The sequence below is a fragment of the Aphis gossypii genome, chromosome 1 (assembly GCF_020184175.1).
Source record: "Aphis gossypii isolate Hap1 chromosome 1, ASM2018417v2, whole genome shotgun sequence".
Lineage (NCBI taxonomy): Eukaryota > Metazoa > Arthropoda > Insecta > Hemiptera > Aphididae > Aphis > Aphis gossypii.
The window spans coordinates 31283352-31305060 of NC_065530.1; the positions used below are offsets into that span (position 1 = coordinate 31283352).

The window sequence follows — 21709 nt, forward strand, 5'->3', positions numbered from 1 at the left end:
GAAATCCATACTCTCTCACTCCTTCATCAATAAATTTACCATAATATACAAGTCAATAATTTGACCAGTTTAGACATACGGTATTCGGTTATAGGGTTTTGCAAAGCCATCCAATAGCAAAACGTTTCAGGCGTTTCAATTCATCTATTTTATCCCCCATCTTACTTTCCGGTAATGTTCGTAGAAGACTTAAAAAATACAGTGGCCTAGATATTTACTGAGATAAAATAAAACAACAATAATACCTAACTAAAAAGTACCTACTTATGGTGCTGCTGAGTCCCTGGGCCCTGTCTATAAACGCAACCTCCTGTTAATAATCATTTATCAAATTTACTCATTATACTGATTGAAGTGCTGTATACATTTTAAATACATTTTTAATAACAAAAAAAAATGACGTGTCTATACGATACTCATATATAGAAATGGTCACGCAATGACGGAATACGAGCTTGTGAGAGAGAGTAAGAGAACGTTAAGACGCTTGCCAAGTTCCCGTCGTCACGCGCCGCTGTTTCGGCTTAAAAATCAATTGAACAATCTATAAATTTATCCACGCTTCTACCAGTCATTCGCTTGTCCTATCGTCATGACCATTCTTAATAATATTATAATTGACGGGAACCATACTCGCGGCGAATAACGTGGCTGCTATTTTATAATATGTAATATTATTATCATTCATTATAAGTAAAGTATTTATTTATTTTAAAAAACGATAGTTTTTTTTTGTATAAGCTATAATATTAATACATATACAAACATACAATTAGATTAAATAACACGGTGTTATTTAATGTATACTATTAATGAAGATAAATTTTACAATAATCAAATAATCACATTCAATTTATGATAAATCAAATCAATTGTGGTTTGCGTTTTAAGATTTTATCACATAGCTATTACCTAGAGTTTATAGAGTAATAGTTTTAGTTGAAGAGATTGGGGTTTAAATAAGTTAGATGTTTTGTTCTTTGTTTTTTGGTCATTATGAATGCATAAACACAGATGATAGTTTTATAAATTCTGAATTTTAAATTTATGTCTATTTCGGGATTCAACCCTGGGTTGGGTATATTCGTAAAGATACATGAAAAGCGACCTTGTTTAATAAACCAGTACCATCAACTTTAAATAACATTTGTAATACATTTTATGTCCAGAATTTTCTTTTTAGTACTTATTTAAGTAAGTTAGCTAGATTAAAGATTTTAGAAATCGGTACATGAGAAGCGTAGTTCATTTTTAAAACATAACTAGCAAAAAAAAGTGTTTTTGTCCAATTTGCCACAATTCTTTTAAATGTAGTCAAAAAGATATGTAATATAAGATTCACAAAAGCTGTTCTTTTGAAATTTAAAAAAACATTAATCATTTTTTTGGCTCGATTTTGAATGTAAAATTTAAAGAAATTTTGTCAATATCATGAGTCATAACTAATTGTGAATTATTTTATAAAATATTCAATTTTCATAGTTGAGGTTTGATAATTTAAAACGAGGTTATTAATAAAGTATAATAACACCGTTCATCCGTCATCGTGCATGATAATTGACAATGATGTATATGCTGATAATTAAATATTTAAATCATAATTTATATTCATGAATTCTTTATAGTCATTTTAAGATAAAATATCAATGATATGATATAATTACATAATAATTTCTACTATGCATGACAAGAGTATGAAACAGTTTGTTGTTTGTATTGTATATTCAATACAATAATCTATATTTTATTTGAATTTATAATTGATTCATATTTCGTCTACTATAATGAGTGATGATAATATTATGGACGATCAAATATTAGAAAATAACTTATAATATCGTAGTTTAATATTATTAAGTAGTATACTGGTATGTTATATAATATTTTATATTTTAAAAGCAGAACACATATGTTATTGCATGAATATAGTGTCAGTATATAATATGTTATGATAAGTATGTTTGTGGTAATAGCTATTGTTGTGATTTGATTTAATGTGAATAGTTAATTGTATCATAATTCAATTATACATTCAAAATTAATTGTTGTTTAAAATTTAAGCATTATTTTGATTTAAAAACAATTGATGGTTCATACATAGTATATAGGCACTCTCTGTGTTACTGTAAATACAGTATACAGAATCAGGAGTCCATCGTAGGTATTTTTGTTTAATTGCGATTAAAGCATAAGTGTTTTAAGTATTGTTATTTTTAATGCATGATAAACGTCTACATTTTTATATCGTATATAGTCACTATACTATAGTAGTATACTAGTATAGTGTATAATTTTATACCTACTTACCTGTTACCTACTTGTAACACTTGTAATATTTATTAATTTTTAAAAATTGATAATTTTTAGTGTATTAATTGTACGTGTTTATATGTTACAATAAATAAAATAAAATTTTTCTAAAAATTTATTATTTACGTAAATTTAATAATCTAAAATATTTCTATTGTTTGGTTTATTTTTAAATTTTTTTGCATTATAAGACATATTTACATGATTTATTAATTTTAATAATATTGTGTTCCATGCAGAAGTGTGCTTAACTTTTTTACGACTATACCTACTATAATATATTTATATACGTATTGTATTTTTGTTAGGAATCAAGTTATAATACTATCTCCAAAATATTATCCTGAATAAAATAAAATATAATAATACTTAATTCATTTGATGAAATAAAGTTTTTATTATTATTCCAAGTCATGTTATTTTTGTTTTTAAGTTAGGGTTGGAGATGAATACATTAATTTTTAAAATTATTTTCTTAAAAATCTTCTAAATAAATATTTCGTAAGTTTTGGATTATTTTTACGAATATTGGTAACAAATTATTTTGAATACAAAATAGGTTTATTCATATATAGATATAGTATTTACAAGATCTAAAAACACAATTATTTTTCGTAAATATAAAATAAAAAATTTTCTATTTTTTTTCCTTATATTGTATATAAATGATATATTTTAAGAATAGTATTAAAAAACGTCCCTCCTATGAATTTTGGTCGCTCCTGTATGGTTCCTATACTCCAAGCTGTTTATCGGCCGGCAGCCACAATTTGCTACATAACTATTTTTCGCCTCTTTAACAATAAATAGGCAATAAGAATAGGCCCTTCTGTATTCTCTTCGACTAAGGACGTGCTTCACGCGTACTTAACTTCTATATTATCATCATTAGACATTAATCAGTCCAAATATTCAAACTAAATTCAATTTTTTTTTATTGATGTACTTTCGTTAAACTGCTGCAATATCTGTACCCTAACTTAAGCCGTCCTACATTTCATCATCCATCAAAAAGGTTTTAAAGTTATTTAAAAAAAATATATTATACATGTAATTTCTTCTTTTTCTTTATCGCAATTAAAGTATATTAATTTATGTTATTTATATTTATTTATTTATACAAAAATAATAAATTGTAAATTTTATTATTTTTTACACTATAATTATTCTTAGTGTCTATCGTACCTACGACTTACAATATTGTTTAATACGTAAAAAATATGGTAATAAACTAATAATAAGTATATCTACATTTTATATTTAAGATTATTTTTCCACTGTATACTAAGTGAAAAATCAAGCAATTTTGAATAAAAATATTTAAATAATTCCTACAATTTTTTTATTAGTTCTTATTTAAGTCTTAAAAATATTATTTGATTTGAGGGAAAATTATTGGTTGGTACTTTATTCGTATACATACAAGTTATGCAATATAGTAAAAAATAAATGTACTATACTCTAAATCAAATGAAAACACTTCATATGAACTATATAATAATTAGTATGTATTAATTAACAAGTGAAAGTAAATTTATATTTACTTACTTGTGTAAAGTGTATGATGTTGATGCAAATGTTTTATTAAATTAATTAATGCTAGGTATAACTTATAAGTTATTTAATTCAAAGTAATTATTTTATAGATTAACTTGATATTTTCAGTACCTATATTATGAAATATTCACCATAAGTTGAAACATTTTTTAGCAATTCCAGCAGAACTGCATAAGTGATTTAACACTGCTTAAAATTTCGCTTTGATTGGAATATTTATCACTGCTTTCAAATTTAAAATAATAATACACCACTAATATTGAACTGAGTGAAAGCGAAACGTAATTGTGCCCAACGTACTTTCAAGAAAGAAAAACTTTCAATTTTTTTTAAGGACCTGCATGTAGTTCAAGGTTAATCGCTAAAATTAATAAATTGTCTTATTATTATATAGGTGCATAAAAATTCAACTTTAGCTAAGGCTTAGTTACTTTTTTCCTTTTAATACATTTTTGATTTTAAATGATATAGTGAAATCGTACAAATTATTCAATTTCTTTCCAACATAAATTAGGTATATTTATTTACAATTCAAACGAGTTTAGTAACATTTGTGTAAATATTATAAAAAAAGACGTTTTGTATCTAATTTTGTTTTTATACATTATATCCATGAAAGTAAATCGTTAGTAAATCTATACACCAAAAATTAAATACATTTTATAATTTAAAATAAAATAATTTTGATTTTATTATTAGTTTTCAAAACGCACTAAAAATAGATCAAATGTAAATTAAACCATTAAAATGTGATGTCCAAAATTAAAGTTATAAATCTTTCAATGTTTCCAAATATATACAGACTATATACTGTATTATACAGTATATACATATCTTTTACTAACTTATTTTACATAAATCATAGCACTATTCGTAAAAACATATTTTACGTTTGAAATAAAATAATACATAATTACTTACGGTACGAATAACATTTGAAAATGTACAATAAGCTAGTTGCTTGTGATAGTAGGAATTTAATGATTTGGAATGGGAAGAATTAATTTGAAATATAAATCAGTTAAGATAATAATTATAATAATATATTATTATTATTATTTTTTGTTTTTAGATTTATATAACATGTATTTGTAACATGATTGGAAAATGATACATAAATTATTTAATTTATAATTATATAATAGGTACTATAAAGTATAAGGAATGTTCTTAGGCTTTAGAATATACGAATACCTCACAAATAACATAGATGTAATAAAATCGTCTTATTAATAGATGATTGGCTAATATTTAAGTTTAGTATTGCTATTATGCATATTAAATAAAATTAATGAAATTGTTTTGAACACCTGGAAAATTTGCAAAGTTATAAATTATATTACAGTTTTATTGAAAGTAACAAAATTCAAATATTCTAAGTGTTTTTTATTAGAGTTAATAATTTATGCAATGAATTATTTGGTGATAAATCTTGAAGCCATCTGTCCAACAATTCAAAATCAGCGTTTTCCACTTCATTACAGGGATCTTGGGCTTTACTCAATGGATGTGGAACAAAACGATGTCCTGTAAAATTATTTTTCGTAAGTAATTTTACCAGTCGATAGTGTTTTATGTCAATATAACGACATAAAAATAATTGAATTGCGATATAGACTATTCTAAATAAAAGATTTTTTTTATTATTTAACTTAAATTTTATTTTGAAAATAATAAATGTATAGTATATATACCACGACTTTATGTTTGTAAAACAAAAATGAATATCATTAAATGAATTAAAAACTTAAGTTATGTATAACATTTTCATAGAAAATAAAATGAAAAAGAATTTTACCTAGAAGACGTTCTGCTGCACCACATAAACCACACCATTCACGATATGTTAGGATTTGATCACTTGACCATCCAATCATCTGATGTAAATCTGTAGCTTCCTGGTTAGAAAATTGTCTACCCATCACCTCGCCCAAAGCAGGTATGAGTTTCTATATAAGTTTAAAATCGATTAAAATAACATATAGGTATTTTAGGTAACCCATAGTGAAATAATCATTTACATTTTCATGAATTGTTCTCGTCTCCGAGTTTGTGTTATATTTTTCGAAAACTCTTGAATAGATGACTAGGCAACTCCCAATGATACTTGTATTACTTTTCAAATAATCTAACGGTGTCATATCTGAAATATACGTGAGCGTGCATTACATATTTATTTTATCGTATAATTATAGTACCTATTATAATTTACTATGATATTTTCAGTATGGTTTTATGAAATAATCGTAATTAACTTTAAAAAAAAAATTGTAACCTTTTAAGCTTTTTCTGTCTAAAGGTAATTCGAATCTTATGTTTTTTCTAGAAAATGTTCTTGGTAAACCTGGTAGAATTACTTCTGTATTCATTCCTAGTTTACGCTTTAATGCATCTAGCTCATCATTTACTTCTTGATTGATTAATATTGGTTTCATTTTGAATGCTTCTTGTAATGCCATATGTTTCTAAAAAAAAATAATTTATAATACGATACTGTTTAAGTAATATTATTTGAATCATTTAAAAATTATTGATTAATTATTGATCTTATGTCATAACACGATAATTAATTGTGTAATTTATATTTTATTATTAAGATATATACAGCTATACAGGGTGATTATTTTATCGAATAACAGTCATTATTTTAAAATCTATTAAAATTTTTGAAATTTTTTTTACATGATTTCCAGTCGAAATAAATAACGTTAAAAAAAAATATTATATTTTTTATCGTTCTATATATTTTTTAAGTTTTTACTTTTTTAATGAAAATATACATTTTTAATTTAATATTCTGAAGCAAAATATTTTTTGCAATACATCAAAATGGAAATTCGGACGAGAAGTTTATGATTATTTAAAATTATAGCGAAGTAAGTGGATTGGTACAGGAAATTCTACGCAAAATGTATTATTAGTTTAATATTCCGCTCACTTAAACTATAAATATTTATAACTCATACACTATCCGTCCGAAATTTGATTTTTATGATCGAAGTTCTCTGAAAAATATTCTACTTCAGAATATAAAATTAAAAATGTATGTTGAAAAAAGGTAAAATCTTAAAGAATTGTAACGATAAAAATATTAAAATATATATATATTTTTTTAAAAAAAATATTGTTTTATTTTGACTAGAAATCATGTAAGGAAAATATTTTCAAAATCATTAGAAAATGTTTAAATTATGAGTGTTATTTGATAAAAAAAATTACTCAGTTTATAAAATATATTTAACTTAATTTGGAATAATTTTAACTAAAAAATATATTAAAACAAATATGTAAATAGATTAATGTAAAACTAATAGACATATGGTTATTAAAATTGTATTGTATGTATATACATTATATATATATGTGTGTATTTTCAATTCTAGATCATTAAAAAATGTAATGTTTTATAATTTTAACTAATAAAATGTAATTTTATTCATAGTAATTTAAAATAAATTTATTTTCGAGGTTTTAAAATTCATATTTAATATTACGTAATTATATCAGAATTCTATTTTAACCTTCACATCAAATTCATTTTCGACATCAAGTAAGTACAATTCTCTTTGAAGCTCTTTTAAAATATCTATGTCTATGAATGAACTTGTTTTTGGTTCTTCATTAATTTCTTCTTCATTTTTTATTGCGTCATTTTCTGCAATTATACTACCATTCAATGAATTTTGATTAATTGTTGATACCTATTAATAATTGAGACAAATATTAAAAATAAGTTTTATAAAATTCATTCTGTTAAAAATTATAATGACTTGAGTTTCTAATGAGTCTTGGACTTCTTTAAATTCTTTATTATGCTGTCCCGATTTCTTTTTCTCTGATTTTTTTTTGTTTTTTTTTCCTGGTTTAATAGGTTTTCCTCTTCTCCAAGTTACTTCTTTATTTTCTTCTGTATCTTTTTGTACATCATATGCACCAGGTAAATCTAAATGCCGCTAAGAAGAAACTAAATTATGGAGAGTGGACTTTGCTTATTAACAATTAAGTATACTTACCAAATTATCGGCGATGTTGTCTGCTTGTTTTTCTGTAATAGTGATTTTATGTCGAGGTCGTTTTTTTAATACTTCTTTTTTAACTTCTATTTTTCTTCCTAAAATACTAGTTGTATAATTTGGACGAAAATAATGTGGGATATGAAGTACAGAACCATGACATAAACTAAACGCTTCGCAAAAATCTTGACCCACAACGCCCTAAAATAAGTTTTAGCAATACATTCATAAGATTATAGTGATTTATTGAAAATATTTTGCATATTTTTTTACTAGACAGGTTTTTAGACATTTGAAATTATAGTTTTCTATCCATATATGTTTGTTATAAATCAAAAAGTTAATTTTGATTTATTGTTCAAAAAATTATTTCTTAAAAGACTAATTCCTATATATAAAAAAAAAATATATTCCCAAAAACTCCACTTCTATTACAATACAGTTCATACAATTCACTGAATTACTTAGAAAATAGCCAGTTCCTTAGAACAAAAGAACACTGTTCAAGCGTCTTCTTCCATAGTTGTAAAGCTCTTGATTGAGTATGGCACAAAGGCTTATTATAAAAAAATTAAATTTAAATTTTTTATGTTCGTCATAAGTTTTTTTTATAGTTACTTATTTAAAAATATAAAAATTACAATTTTTGCTCTAATAATTTTGATTTAATATTTTAAAGTAAATCAAAAAATATTAACTATAGGAATTTGATACTTTTCTTCATTATATATATTTTACTATACATATATATATAATGCATTTTTTAATGTAGATTAATTTAAAAAAATATTTATTACTACAGGCATTAACCTAAATAAATTATATAATTACATTCAATTGTAAATCTAACGTTTTGTGGTATATGTCGTTATTGAAGTAATACTTATTGTTAAAACATTAATATTTGGTATAATATTATAAAAATTATTACATAATATTTGTAATGTATAGTTAAAAATAAGGGTATTCTTGTTATTACTATTACATCGACCATTTTTATCTTTGTATGTGAAAAAAATGTTACCTTTACGGACGGATTGAGTTCTTTGGCAACCTTTCTTAGTGCATCGTATCACAATTCGTTCTTTTCCCCGTTCTTTGCGAGTATAATATTTGGTTAGCGAACCACAGTGTACACAAGGATGATTATCGGTTTCAAGAAGTTCTTTTTCCTTTAAAAAAGCTATGGTATTTTCCTCTGATTGGATAATTACATTGAAATGTTTGGCTAACATAATTTTAAAAAGTGCAGTAAATAAACTGAAGAAAAACTGATCACGTAGGTATTACAGCACAAACTGAAATGATTATCTTTTACGTTTACGACTACAGTCACGATTTTGGCAGGACCCAAGTTTTATTATAGCAGGTATTTTATTATTGATATAGAAATCACATCGTTAAGATAAAACTTAATCGTCATTGCCGTCGAATCATTGAAAATAATCATAAGTAGATAAAAAGTGTGTGGACGTGTGGTAGACCGCATGTGACTTATAGAAACATGAGTGGTAGATGACAAGTGTGCGGTAGACCGCATACGACAAGAATACCAAAATAAGTTCTACCTATTGCTTTACTAATCGTTGTATTAATGAATTATACAAAATAAGCAGCTTAAGTGTTGTTATATCGGGTATTCCCTCTGAACTGTATTTCGTATGCAATGAATTAACCCTTTCAACTCTATTCAACAATTTACCAACGTAATTGTCTACACTTTTGTGCATATTGACAAAGTACCAAGTTTGAGTTTTATTTTATTCCTTATTGTTTGCTATCCCACACAAATGTGTAGGTTAGATTTAAAATATTGTATTATTTTTATGAAATATAATATGAGTTTTGTTACTATATCACAAGGTTGTGTGTGTTACCTATAATCAAGCAGAGTATTCGATGAAAATTCTATTTATAATTTAGTACATATTTATTTTTATTTTATTTTTTATTTTATATGAAGTCCTTAGGGCAATATTGATTTATCTGAATGTCTACATGAATGTGTAGGTTAGTACAAAAGTTATATTTTTATACAAATAATTTAAGACTATTAGGTGTATTGCATTATAATACATAAAAGTTAAAGTTAAATCTAAAAGGGTTAAATTTAAGTTTATCATCTCCGTTACAGTAACTTATTCAATGACGACATACACTTGAAAGCTACTATACAGGGTGCAGATTTATCAAATACACTAACTCTTATTATTTAATTTTATAATAAATTCATTGAAATGAATTAATTCTGATTTTTGGAATATTTAAATATACTTAAAAAATTGTTCCCTGAGATTTTTATATTACTCAAGGAGTTTCCTATGATGATGTAAATTTTTGTTTTTCAAACTAGAACCTCTCTTCTGACTGTAATCCTTCAAAATTATTACACATCATACATTTTAATAGATTAATATTAGTTACTAAAATGTTTCTTACCATAGTTATAATATCTTTTAAATCCAAATTTTTAGACCTATTACCCAAATATATATACAATTAAATAACTCAACAATTACTAGTTCGAAAAAGAATTTATTAGGTCAAAATTTTTTGAAAAATTATCCACTAAAAAATGCATGGTAGAAAAAGAGGTTTCATTAAAAAAAGGAGATTTGTATTTTCAAAGGACACTTTTTGAGAAATGAAAAACAATTAAATTTCAAGAATTTAAAAATATTGTGTTATATTTTTGTACTTGAAAAATTTAAAATACTAGATTTTGAATAGCTGTTTATTGAAGAAAGAAATAGGTTGAGCGTTTTTGGTAAATCGTTCTGTATTATGTAATAGAACTACTTTTCAAGATTTATTTTAATAAGTCATAATGTATTAAAATGTATGGTTTATTTTCTTTTTTTATATTTACTTAATATTATTGTTTCACTCAGCTATGTCTAACCGAAAATTTTATCGATGATTGTTGACTTCTACTTCGATTTAAATCCAATACAAGTTTAGATTTGTCTATATCTAATTCAGCTGGGGTTTTTTTTTGTACGACTGTAGGCATTGGACTAGTTGCTCTAGAATCTGTTTCTGTATATTTCCTGAACAATTCTTCTGGTACGATAATATTAATTTCATCAACATCAGGATAGCGATGCGGTGACTTAGGGTCCAAAGCCTGAAAATTAAACAAAATATAAAGGCCATCTAAACTATTTCTATAACTTGTTAGAAATTACCGAAGCGTCCTTAGCTTTTTTAACTAGATCTTTAATTTCACTATCCAGCGGATGATTGCACAACACTGAACAACCATATGGATATGGATTGTACAACGAAGCCAATGGTTTCAATACAATTGGCGCTGGGTTGCAGGATACTCCGGTGATATCAATTGTTTCATCTTTCTATATTTTAACAAATGAACAAAGCTTCAAATTATTCATAGATGATAGTATCATTAAATAAAATATTAAAATGTTGAGAAGTTATTTATTTATTATTGAATGATTTAAATGTTTTTACACTTGTTGTACGTCAATATAGTGGCTTATAAAAAATATTGCAATTCAATAATTATGTACAAGAACAAAATAAAAAAAACGGCGATTTGTATAGGCAATTTAGTTACTTTTATGAATAACCAACTGTAAAATATATTATAATATAATATATTATATTATTACTTTATACGTTAATATATAGAAGGGATATGCACATCGCACATACATAATATAATCAAGAAAGAATAAACAACTATTTACTATCAAAGATGAACTTAAATTGTTTTATATGATCATTTGTGTTAATTTTAAATACTTTAACTTATCATTATATAATATTATCCTAACAAAATGCAATACAATATGTAAATATGTTAATCGCTTAGTAAAAATTCGGACACAGTAACATTAATTAAAAATTATTTAAACATACTTTTTTAGTTAAAGACTTAAATGTTTCTAGTGGATTGAAAAAAATCTAAAATGATTTATATTTTAAAATAATTTACCGCAACTATGTTGAGTCGATAAGTGGAGCGCATTAATATCGAGTAATTTGTGTAAATAATTATTATAACTTTACCTGATTTATATCTTTGAAATCATCCTTCACCACGCTGGCATAAAGACCAGTCCTACTTACCATAGCTATTATCTACAATTTTGGTTTTTATAATAATTGCTATAATTGTTAGGAAATGGTAAAAAAATTTAAATTGATAAATAATAACTGTACAAGCGATAGTTTTTGCATTAGCCGATTGTTTTGTTTTTATTTACATAACCATTACGTTACGATTGCATAATGCGTAGGTATCACTATACCTAGTTATACACACGTTATAATATCTCTGATGGCGTGGTCGTTTATATGACACCATGTTTTGAACCAAAGCCGTAACCCCGGCAACTTGGTGGCTTTATCATTATGATAAGAATATTAGATTGTTAATCGTTTACGATTTGCTTGAAAAATGAACTGATGTAATAACAGTTCACTATCGTTAACGTATACATTTTTAATTAACATAAAAAACCAACGAATACATATGAGTAAAACATTATTATTTGTACAATTATGTATAGATAATCATAATCGATCCTACCGATTATATAACCGAATAAAAACAAAATAATCGATAACAATAACTTATAACACCATATATTTAGGTACTAGGAATATTATTAAAACAGCCCTGTACATTCTGATTATACTGTGCTTTTGTTGAGAAAATCTCTATATTATGTAGCAACATTTCTCTTCTCGACGAGTATTTTAGATTTAAATCCCTCTATTTTTAAATAATCTTCAAAATAATAGGAAAAAAAATAACAATCATATTATGATTCTATATATTATTATTAAATATTGGTATATATATATACCATAATACTACGATAATACTATGCATTTACAATTTGTTTAGAGTTTTATTTTTAGACTCTTAAAAAATGTTTGATGTTGCTTAAGTAATATTTTAATATAATCATTTATTAATTTTCAGTATGTATTTGCATTTTGTTCATAATATGTTTTGCTTAGTAAAATAACTATGAAACACACTTTACAATAACGAAAGCATTTATTTTGATATTATAAAACGTTAAAAGTATAGTATTATATAAATAATATATTTACGCAGTATATATGGTTATCAGTAAGCACCTACCCATAAATAATTATTAAGTCATATCTTAGGTTTAATTTTTTAATTTAAACATATAATTTTTACGAAAAATCTATGTATATATAGAACATAGGTACTCAATATTTATTTTGGTTTTAGTAAGCAAATTTAATATAACCATTGTTATTGATAATTTAAGTTATAAATTATTTAGCTGTGGAAATTTACACTGAAGTATATAAAATAATTTTAATTTTGTAACCCAAATTATAAAAGAATTAAAAGTTAAGAGCGTTATTATTCAGCAATCATTTTTGAGGAAGAAAGAAATAAGTAATTACTAATTTTATGTTCTCATTAATCAATTATGGCTGTCGGTTTTGCTCATTTTTATTTTTATTATTTAATATAATTTAGCTATAAATAATTTTTATATTTTAAAGTTGACTTAGTAAATATTATTTTGAAATTAGTTCAGAGTAATGTTGTCATCAGTAATCTACATGTATGCTAAATTTCAGAAAATACATGCATATGGTTGCAATTTCAAACAAAAATTTCACCGAAAAAAAATACTTTAAGTATACTCGTAATATAGAATACTTTCATTTTTCTTCCTACAAAAATCTCATTTCAACTATTAAGATTCAAATGAGCTCAATTGATCCATTCGCTTTAAATGTATGCGCTCTTCAACTATAACAGCATTTTATTTTTATAAATATATAGATACATTTTGAATAAACAATAATAATTATTGACTGCCAAAAATTATAATATATGGAATGTTTTTATTCTTTTCTGTGCTTACTTTTTTAGATAAAAAGGGTTCAGACATAAAATATTTCATTTTTTTTTTTTTTTTTATAGTTTTTGTAAGATTAAAGAAAACCTATAAACTGCAATTATCGTACAACCTTGAAGACAATTTAAAGTTTATGTGTCACAAAAATAATTAGAGTTTGAGACTGTTTCATCCTTTGTTATAGGTACTTATTAAATAATGTTATATCGTATAAATTGTCACAGAACTGTACTAGTTAATTATATAATATTGTTTAGACAAAGTATTATTATTATCTCGAAATATATATATTTTTATATACATTTTCGATATTTTGCTCAGTTATACTAAATATTATAGTATTGAACCAAACGGGTATCGATGTTGTAGCGAATAATTACGCAATGATGCATTAACCTAAAAGTAATATAATAGGCTTATTGTTATATATATTTTGACCGAAGGGGTTCTGCTCTTATTTTCCAAGTATTTAATTTATATGGAAGTACGTAGATTAATGTGTAGGTACATGCAATATGTCTACTATATTATAAAAAAAATTCCATTTTTTAAATTTTGAAATAGTTTTATCTTCAATAGATAAATTCGATAATATTTAATAGAACGAAAAAATAGCGTATTTAATTAGTTATGACGGTTATATCATGAACTGCATTATAATGTGTATAGTATAGTAGGTACTCAGTGTTTCTCATTTTTCAATAACCGTAAGTTATGTATTAAAATGTATTTAATTAAAATAAAAAATAACTGACAACATGTAAACAAGGTACCTAAAAATATATAAATCATTGTTACCTTATTTGATAAATAAACCGGTTACCTAGATTTCTAACACACTTTAATGATATATTATGAAGAATACAATACGAAACTAGAGTTGTATTTTGTTGATGAATATATTATAGTTAAATGCGTTATGTATGCTAATATTGTTGGACACGTCATAATAACAGTTAAACAATAATAATATTATTATAAAAATAAGTGAAAAAAATAACCAATTATTATATATGCGCACTAATCATATAAATATGACTTTTTGTTCTCACTTTTACAAGTTTTACATAATATTGGTATTCGCTGACTAAATAAATGTGATCGTATTTATGTTTTAATAAAATAATAATAATAAATTAATAACATGAAATATTATTATCACTGAAGTGTGTGTGTGTGTGTGTGTGTGTGTGTGTGTGTGTGTGTGTGTGTGTAGAAACACTAGAAATCATATTATTGTTCTGAGTAGGTAAAATATTATTATGTACCTATAACAATAGTATTATGTCGATTAATAATGATAATGAACGATTAAAAAAAAAAAAAAAAAACTCTTAATATCATCGCTGTTCTTCATCGTTCAGATCGAGAGTATTATAAAATAAAGCATTTTGTTCGAGTTGTACACTGATATATTATAGTAAGCCGGTGAAAACCGTGTAGTGCCGAGTGTGTCGGTTATAAGGGCGGTGGGAGATGGTGCGGGTCGGACGGTGTGCTCTGTACCATCGATATACATTTCATAACAATATAAGAACCGGTGTGTTGAGGTCGCCGCGTGTAGTTCGTAATTATCATTTGTCGAGCGCACATTCGGCCTAAGCGCGAATTTTTCAGTTTGATTTCACACACGTACAGTCTGAATAAATCGGCCGAGATGTTGGACGAGAAAAGTAGCTTGACAAAAGTGATCGGCAAGACCAAGGGAGTGTTCCGAAACACGTACGGGTCGACTAACGACCAGAAACAAGTCAACGTCATCGACACCAAACAAAAATACCGGAAATTAAAGTAAGTGTTGTGTGTGTGTTTTTTTTTTTGTGCGATATTGCTTGAGTTTCGTTTATGCAGTTTTCAACGCTTATTTTTACGCTACATCATATATACACATGCGTTTGTTTTGTTTAATAATATATTAATACATAGTAGTATTATGAAAGAATGGACTGCATTTCTTTTCAACGACTTCATCGTGCAGCGGGAAAAAAAAACAATCGCGTTAGAAAATAAACCTGAGTACTGTATAATATTATATAATTATAAAATAGTTCTAGATCCAATATTTCTTTTCAAATTAACACGTTTAATTATCACAATAAACAATAGTGGGTAGGATGATCAAATACATTATACAAACTACATTTTAAATACCTATTAAGACATTAAAATAAGTTAGTTTAATTTTTTTTTAAGTATTTATTACTTTTATATTTTATTTTAAATTTTGTTTATGTATTTTAGTATTTGAGCGGAATTGTTATGTTTTCACATAATTACAATAACCTATGGGCGCTTTTTTAGTTAACTACTTTTTGGTTTAAAACTCTCAAAAGTTATATATATATATATATATATATTATATATGTATATGCAGAACTTTAGGTATAAAGTTGAGCACGTCATGTAAAAGGTATACTATAAATATATATTTTTAATTTCTCATTAGACATTAACAGTAGAGAAATCATGTAATAATTTTTAAACAAAAACTAGTTTTAACCAATATTAACAATAAATAGTATATTTTTTAGTACTAACTATTTTGATGAACACAAGTTTTGATTACGATTAGTTTACGAATTATACTGATAATTAAGTTTATTATTTAAATAAAAACCATTGCTAACAATGTGGAAGACATCCATTTTAAAGGTTCACTCAATTTATGTACTATATTTTATTATCATTAGGTTAATAATTATATTATATAGTTTTTATTTACTTTATTATATACATATTGAATATTTTTGATTGTTTTAACGAAACAATTTAAATGATTTTTTTTTCATTTGTCTATGATTACAGTGATTTTCTAAATATTGAGGTAGTTTATTTTATAACTATGCCTTGATTTTAATATAGTATTATAATTTGAAATTTCAACTATTACACAATTCTATACTCGGATAATAAATTTAATATTTTATCACAATTAGCAGTTAACTGATTGATTTTAAAATTAGTTTTTATCGTTTAATGTACTTTTGTTTTATAATATATACCTATTTATTATATTGTAAATTTGTATAAATATTTATAATAAATATGCTTAATTTAATCGTAAGTAAAAATAATATAAAATTGTATAAAAACAAAATCTTGAATACAGACATTAATTTAGATATTACTTGTTATAGGTACATAATATGGATATTGATATAAAGATTTTAATTTTTGTTTTGCACCTTAATAATATTTGGATTATAATATATACTACTATAACAGTACTATGTACAATGTACATCATGATATATTCTGATGTTGCATCATAACAACTTAAATTGTTAATTCTTATCTAATTTGAAAACATTATTCGCTCCCTTACTTGACCTTAAATGGCTTAAGCATAGATCGTGAGCAGACTTATGAAGAACGTTAAAAAAATATGTCGTTACGTAAAATTTCTAATAAATACTGCATAACGTTACAAAGTGTTTTGATCCAATTTTTTTCTTAAGATTCGTTGTTTTATCTATGTGATGTATAAAAAAAGACAGATACGAAGTTCACATTGGTGTATTATGTATACCTATACAATTTAAATCAATTATACAACATAACATTATAATGCATGATGTATTATAATAGAACTAAATTATATATTTTTATCATGTTAAATATAAATATTTATGTACACATATAAATAAAATCGATTTTATGCAATTATGTACTTTAAATTATTCTGAGGTTATGTTGCTAAATTATTTCTTTTCATGTGTTTTATGTCGTTGATCTTCATGTTCTGTGCGATCTACGTTATTAATTATTTATTTATAAATAATGGATTGTAATATATTGTCTAATAAAAGATCATATAAAAGTATATATCTAGCGTCAAAAAAGTAAATAATAGTTAGGTCTTAAAGTTTAAAAAGTTTTAAATAGCTTTATTTTGGTAAAGATTATATATATATATATACTATATAGCTATACTGTTTTTAGTATAATTTATTATTATGATACACGTATGCTGTCTACAATACTTTTCTGTTTAAAGTATTTATTTATAAATGTCTTAATATGTACTTTTATTTAAAGTATATATTTTTTTGATTAGGTATTTATCTTTTCATAGGTTTTAACTTATGAGTTGTAACCTAACTAAATAACTATAGTATTTCCTAGATATAAAATCTAATATTTCTAATATTATTATATGATATATTATGGGTATTTATGAAATTACAATTTTACAAAATAATTATTTTTAATTTACAATTATTACAATGTATAATGTAGTCATAAGTGTACTTGGAAAAATGATGAAGGCATATATTATATGTATGTCTAATGTATTTACTGTGTTTAAACCGGATGCTAAACGATTGTTAGTTAAATTGTCAACGGACGTAAAATTAGGTTCAATGAACATAGTTATATTGGTAAAATAATTTATTATTCTATCTATTAAAAATCGCATCCTCTGGGCTCTGACCCACTTTCTGTTAAGATATTTTTAATATTTTTCTATTCTTTAAGTAAACCTCTATAAGTATTGTAAGTCGTGACCTGCAAAATATATAAAGTTTAACTTATTGCAGTAAAATTTATCGAAAGAACTTTGGAAAACTTTTCAGTTTTTATTCAATTACTTAAAATAATTATTCATTTAATATAAACCGTATTACACAAACCGTAAGAAATAGTAATTTGAATAGGTATTATTTTATAGTACTAACAAATATTGGAATTGTGGAATTTGATAAATGTACTATTTACTATCTATGCAGGTAATAGGTATAATATTATAATGATAAATATATTTCAATTGTAATAGTTTTAAATAATAATAATAATAATATGGTATTTTATTTATAACATAATATAATTAATATATGTTATATAGGTACTTGATATATAACAATAATATGGTATACAGATTTATTTGGATATCTTATGCTATAAAATAGAATTTTCAAAATAAGTTTTCATTTCGTTTAATAAAAATAATTATTTAAATTATATTAGAGTTTATTGTATGTAATTTGATACGAATGTAAATAATTAGAAAAGTATAAATTTGTTGTGAATGTTTATGTTTTTGTTCTTTAATATTATGCTTTGTTTAAAAATAAATTACATTCGAGAAAAAAAATTTAAAGAACAATTCATAGAAAATATTGTACTTTTATTGTTTTATTTATCTGTACTACCGTGGGATGTAACTATAGTCGTTCATTATTAATCCTATTGTTTTATTTTGTATTAAAAAAGAAACATATACCTACAGATGGATTGAAAATGACCTTGAATACTGTTTTTCTCGTTTTCATTCAAACAAACGTATCGAATTTTATGTTGATTGCAATTAATATATATATATATATATATATAACATAATAATGATACTATTACTTCATATACGTCATAATATTAAAATATTATGTATTAATTAATTTTATACAAAAATTAAAAATCAAAAAAAAATATAAATAGTCATTTAAATCACAATATTTTCGTATTTATAAGTTTTACATGCAATTACTCCAATATTTTTATTTTTTTCATTGTATAGATTTTGCTGAGTGAAAAATAATATTTAAAATTTTATAAGTAGATACTTTAATTATAATGGAGTTTTATGTTTTTATAATATTTTATTTAAGTTGTTCGAGTATTTTGAATATATCTTGGAATTAAGTGCATAATACTGATAAAGTATACTAATATAGTAACCTACTGCATAATATAAATATAATATTTTCGCAACAATTATTCTGTAGTTATAATTGTATTATGTTGAATAATTTATAAGATTAATTAAATTTGTGTTAAACATATAAAAATATTATGAAATAAATTATTTTAATGTTGTAAAAATAAAAAAACGATTTAAAGTATTAGTTTTAGTAAAAAAGATCATAAAAAAAATTGAAACGAAAACTATAGGTATACATTTTATTTAGGTACTGACAATTTTAAAGTATCATATGCTAATTCTGTTTACTAAAGTAAATTATTATCTATAATTATTATTAATAAACACATAAGATACATGCTTTCAAAGTTTTATTAAAATGACTTAAACATATTGGTGAACAGTAGTTGCGTAATAATTTTAGGTATCTACACGTCATGTGGGCTATGATACAATAATAGATAGGTAATTGATGAGTTTCATTTATTATATCATAATATGTACTAATTATAATTTTCTATGAATTATAATGAGATCAATGTTCAAAAAGGTTTAATCTTGTATTCTTGTTAATACGTTGTACCTACCTATATTATAACATGGTCTTACTATCAAGTTCTATTAGGTGTTTAGCTTTGAATATTTTGCTCCCATTAATCATCAAAACATGTCCAAATTAATATACCTGTTGTATAATTTTTCTTAATATTTGTATAAGAAATTATAATTATATGTGTTATCTTCTATTTGCTTTTTTTTTATATTAATTAGGTATTAGTCCGTATTATTATAGAATTTTAGGAAAGTGGCTGATTTTTCTTTGATATTTATATCTTGTGCATTATTAAGTAAATGTATTCAATACAATATATATTATTCAATAAAAAATTGAATGATGATTACAAGGGCTTTGAAAATGAACAAGCTTTATGATTATACCACTAAAGTATTAGAAATAATGTTAATACCCACTAAATCTGAAATTAAAAAATCAATACCAAAAATATGAGTTATTATTAATATGAATTAACAACTTAAATGTTAACTTTCCTGTGTGGATCACTAAATATGTTCACCCTAAAATTATTTCTTTAATTTTTCAAATTTCAATGTTTGTAATTTTTATGTAGTTCAAACGATTATAATATCAATGATTTTATATATTTTACGAGTATTGTACTTTTGTGAATAAAACTTTTATTCAAACGATAATAAATTGTCTTTTTTTCTATAAATTGTTAATGAAATTAAATCTTTATGTACTTGAACTAATAGTTTTTTATGATTAAAAACTATATTATGAACCTATGTAGGTACTAAGTAAAATAATTCATGTGATAATTTACTTTAATGAAATGTGGGCCATAATGATTTTAAAATTATAATTATTAATAGTTAATACTAATCTACTAATATTTTATAAATTGAAAATAGTTTTATTTAAGATTATATTATCCTTAGTAGGTGCATAAAGTGTATAACTATTCAATTAATATGTAATAATAAGTGTAATAATATTTTAAAACAAATATATCTAGAGTAGATTTTATCACCACATAACAATCCAAAACATCAGAATTTGAATACATGTTTTGTTAAAATATAAAAGGGGTAGGGGTTTAATATACTTGGTAAATTACAATTTATAATAAGTAGATTGGTAGTATAAGTATAAAATTAGTTGTTATACTTACATAATATGAAGATATAAAGCATGCATTTGGAAATTCTGGCTTTTTAGTAATTTTTATGTCATTTTCGATTAACACTGAAGAATATCCAGCTTGATTATAAATACATCAGTTGAGTTCATTATTTATTTTTTACACCAATATAATTAAATATTACTAATTAATTGAATAAACTTAAATTAATTTCTTATTACTTATTAAATTACAGTTATATTTATTTTATATTATAATTGTTGAAATGTTGTTACAGTGTAATAACAATTTTAGTTAAATATTATATATATTAATTATAATAATTATCGTCATTAGGATTCAATAGGATTGTATTAACTTAAATATATGGTAAATATATACATATTTACATAGGTATTAAATTATTTAAAGTTAAAACTTTTAAGTATTGAGATTTATACGTGAGTATAGGTAATCATTATATAATTATAATTTAACTATAAATCCATTTATTAAATTAAAGCATCTGACTTCTGAATATATATGTGAATAATTAATTGTACTGGTTCTCCATTGATATTTAAACTGACAGATTAATTAAAACAACCATTGTCTACCATTTAACCACAATCGGTAGTTAAATTAGTAATAAATTAACAATAG

At 23.7% G+C, this 21709-nt stretch overlaps 2 protein-coding genes across 3 annotated transcripts in view; both read right to left on the bottom strand.

Moving 5' to 3' along the window:
- LOC114128810 (ribosomal protein S6 kinase beta-2-like) overlaps positions 1-21709 on the bottom strand; it is an 89395-nt gene that overhangs the window by 14170 nt on the left and 53516 nt on the right. The window lies entirely within an intron of this gene.
- LOC126549339 (uncharacterized) lies at positions 5047-12120 on the bottom strand. Its single transcript, XM_050198180.1, has 10 exons — positions 11916-12120; positions 11069-11236; positions 10783-11007; positions 7881-8081; positions 7638-7820; positions 7389-7568; positions 6143-6332; positions 5889-6010; positions 5666-5816; positions 5047-5394 (listed from the first exon to the last, which is right to left on the bottom strand). Exons 1-10 carry the CDS (start codon positions 11976-11978, stop codon positions 5243-5245), a joined length of 1635 nt encoding a protein of 544 aa, XP_050054137.1. The 5' UTR covers positions 11979-12120; the 3' UTR covers positions 5047-5242.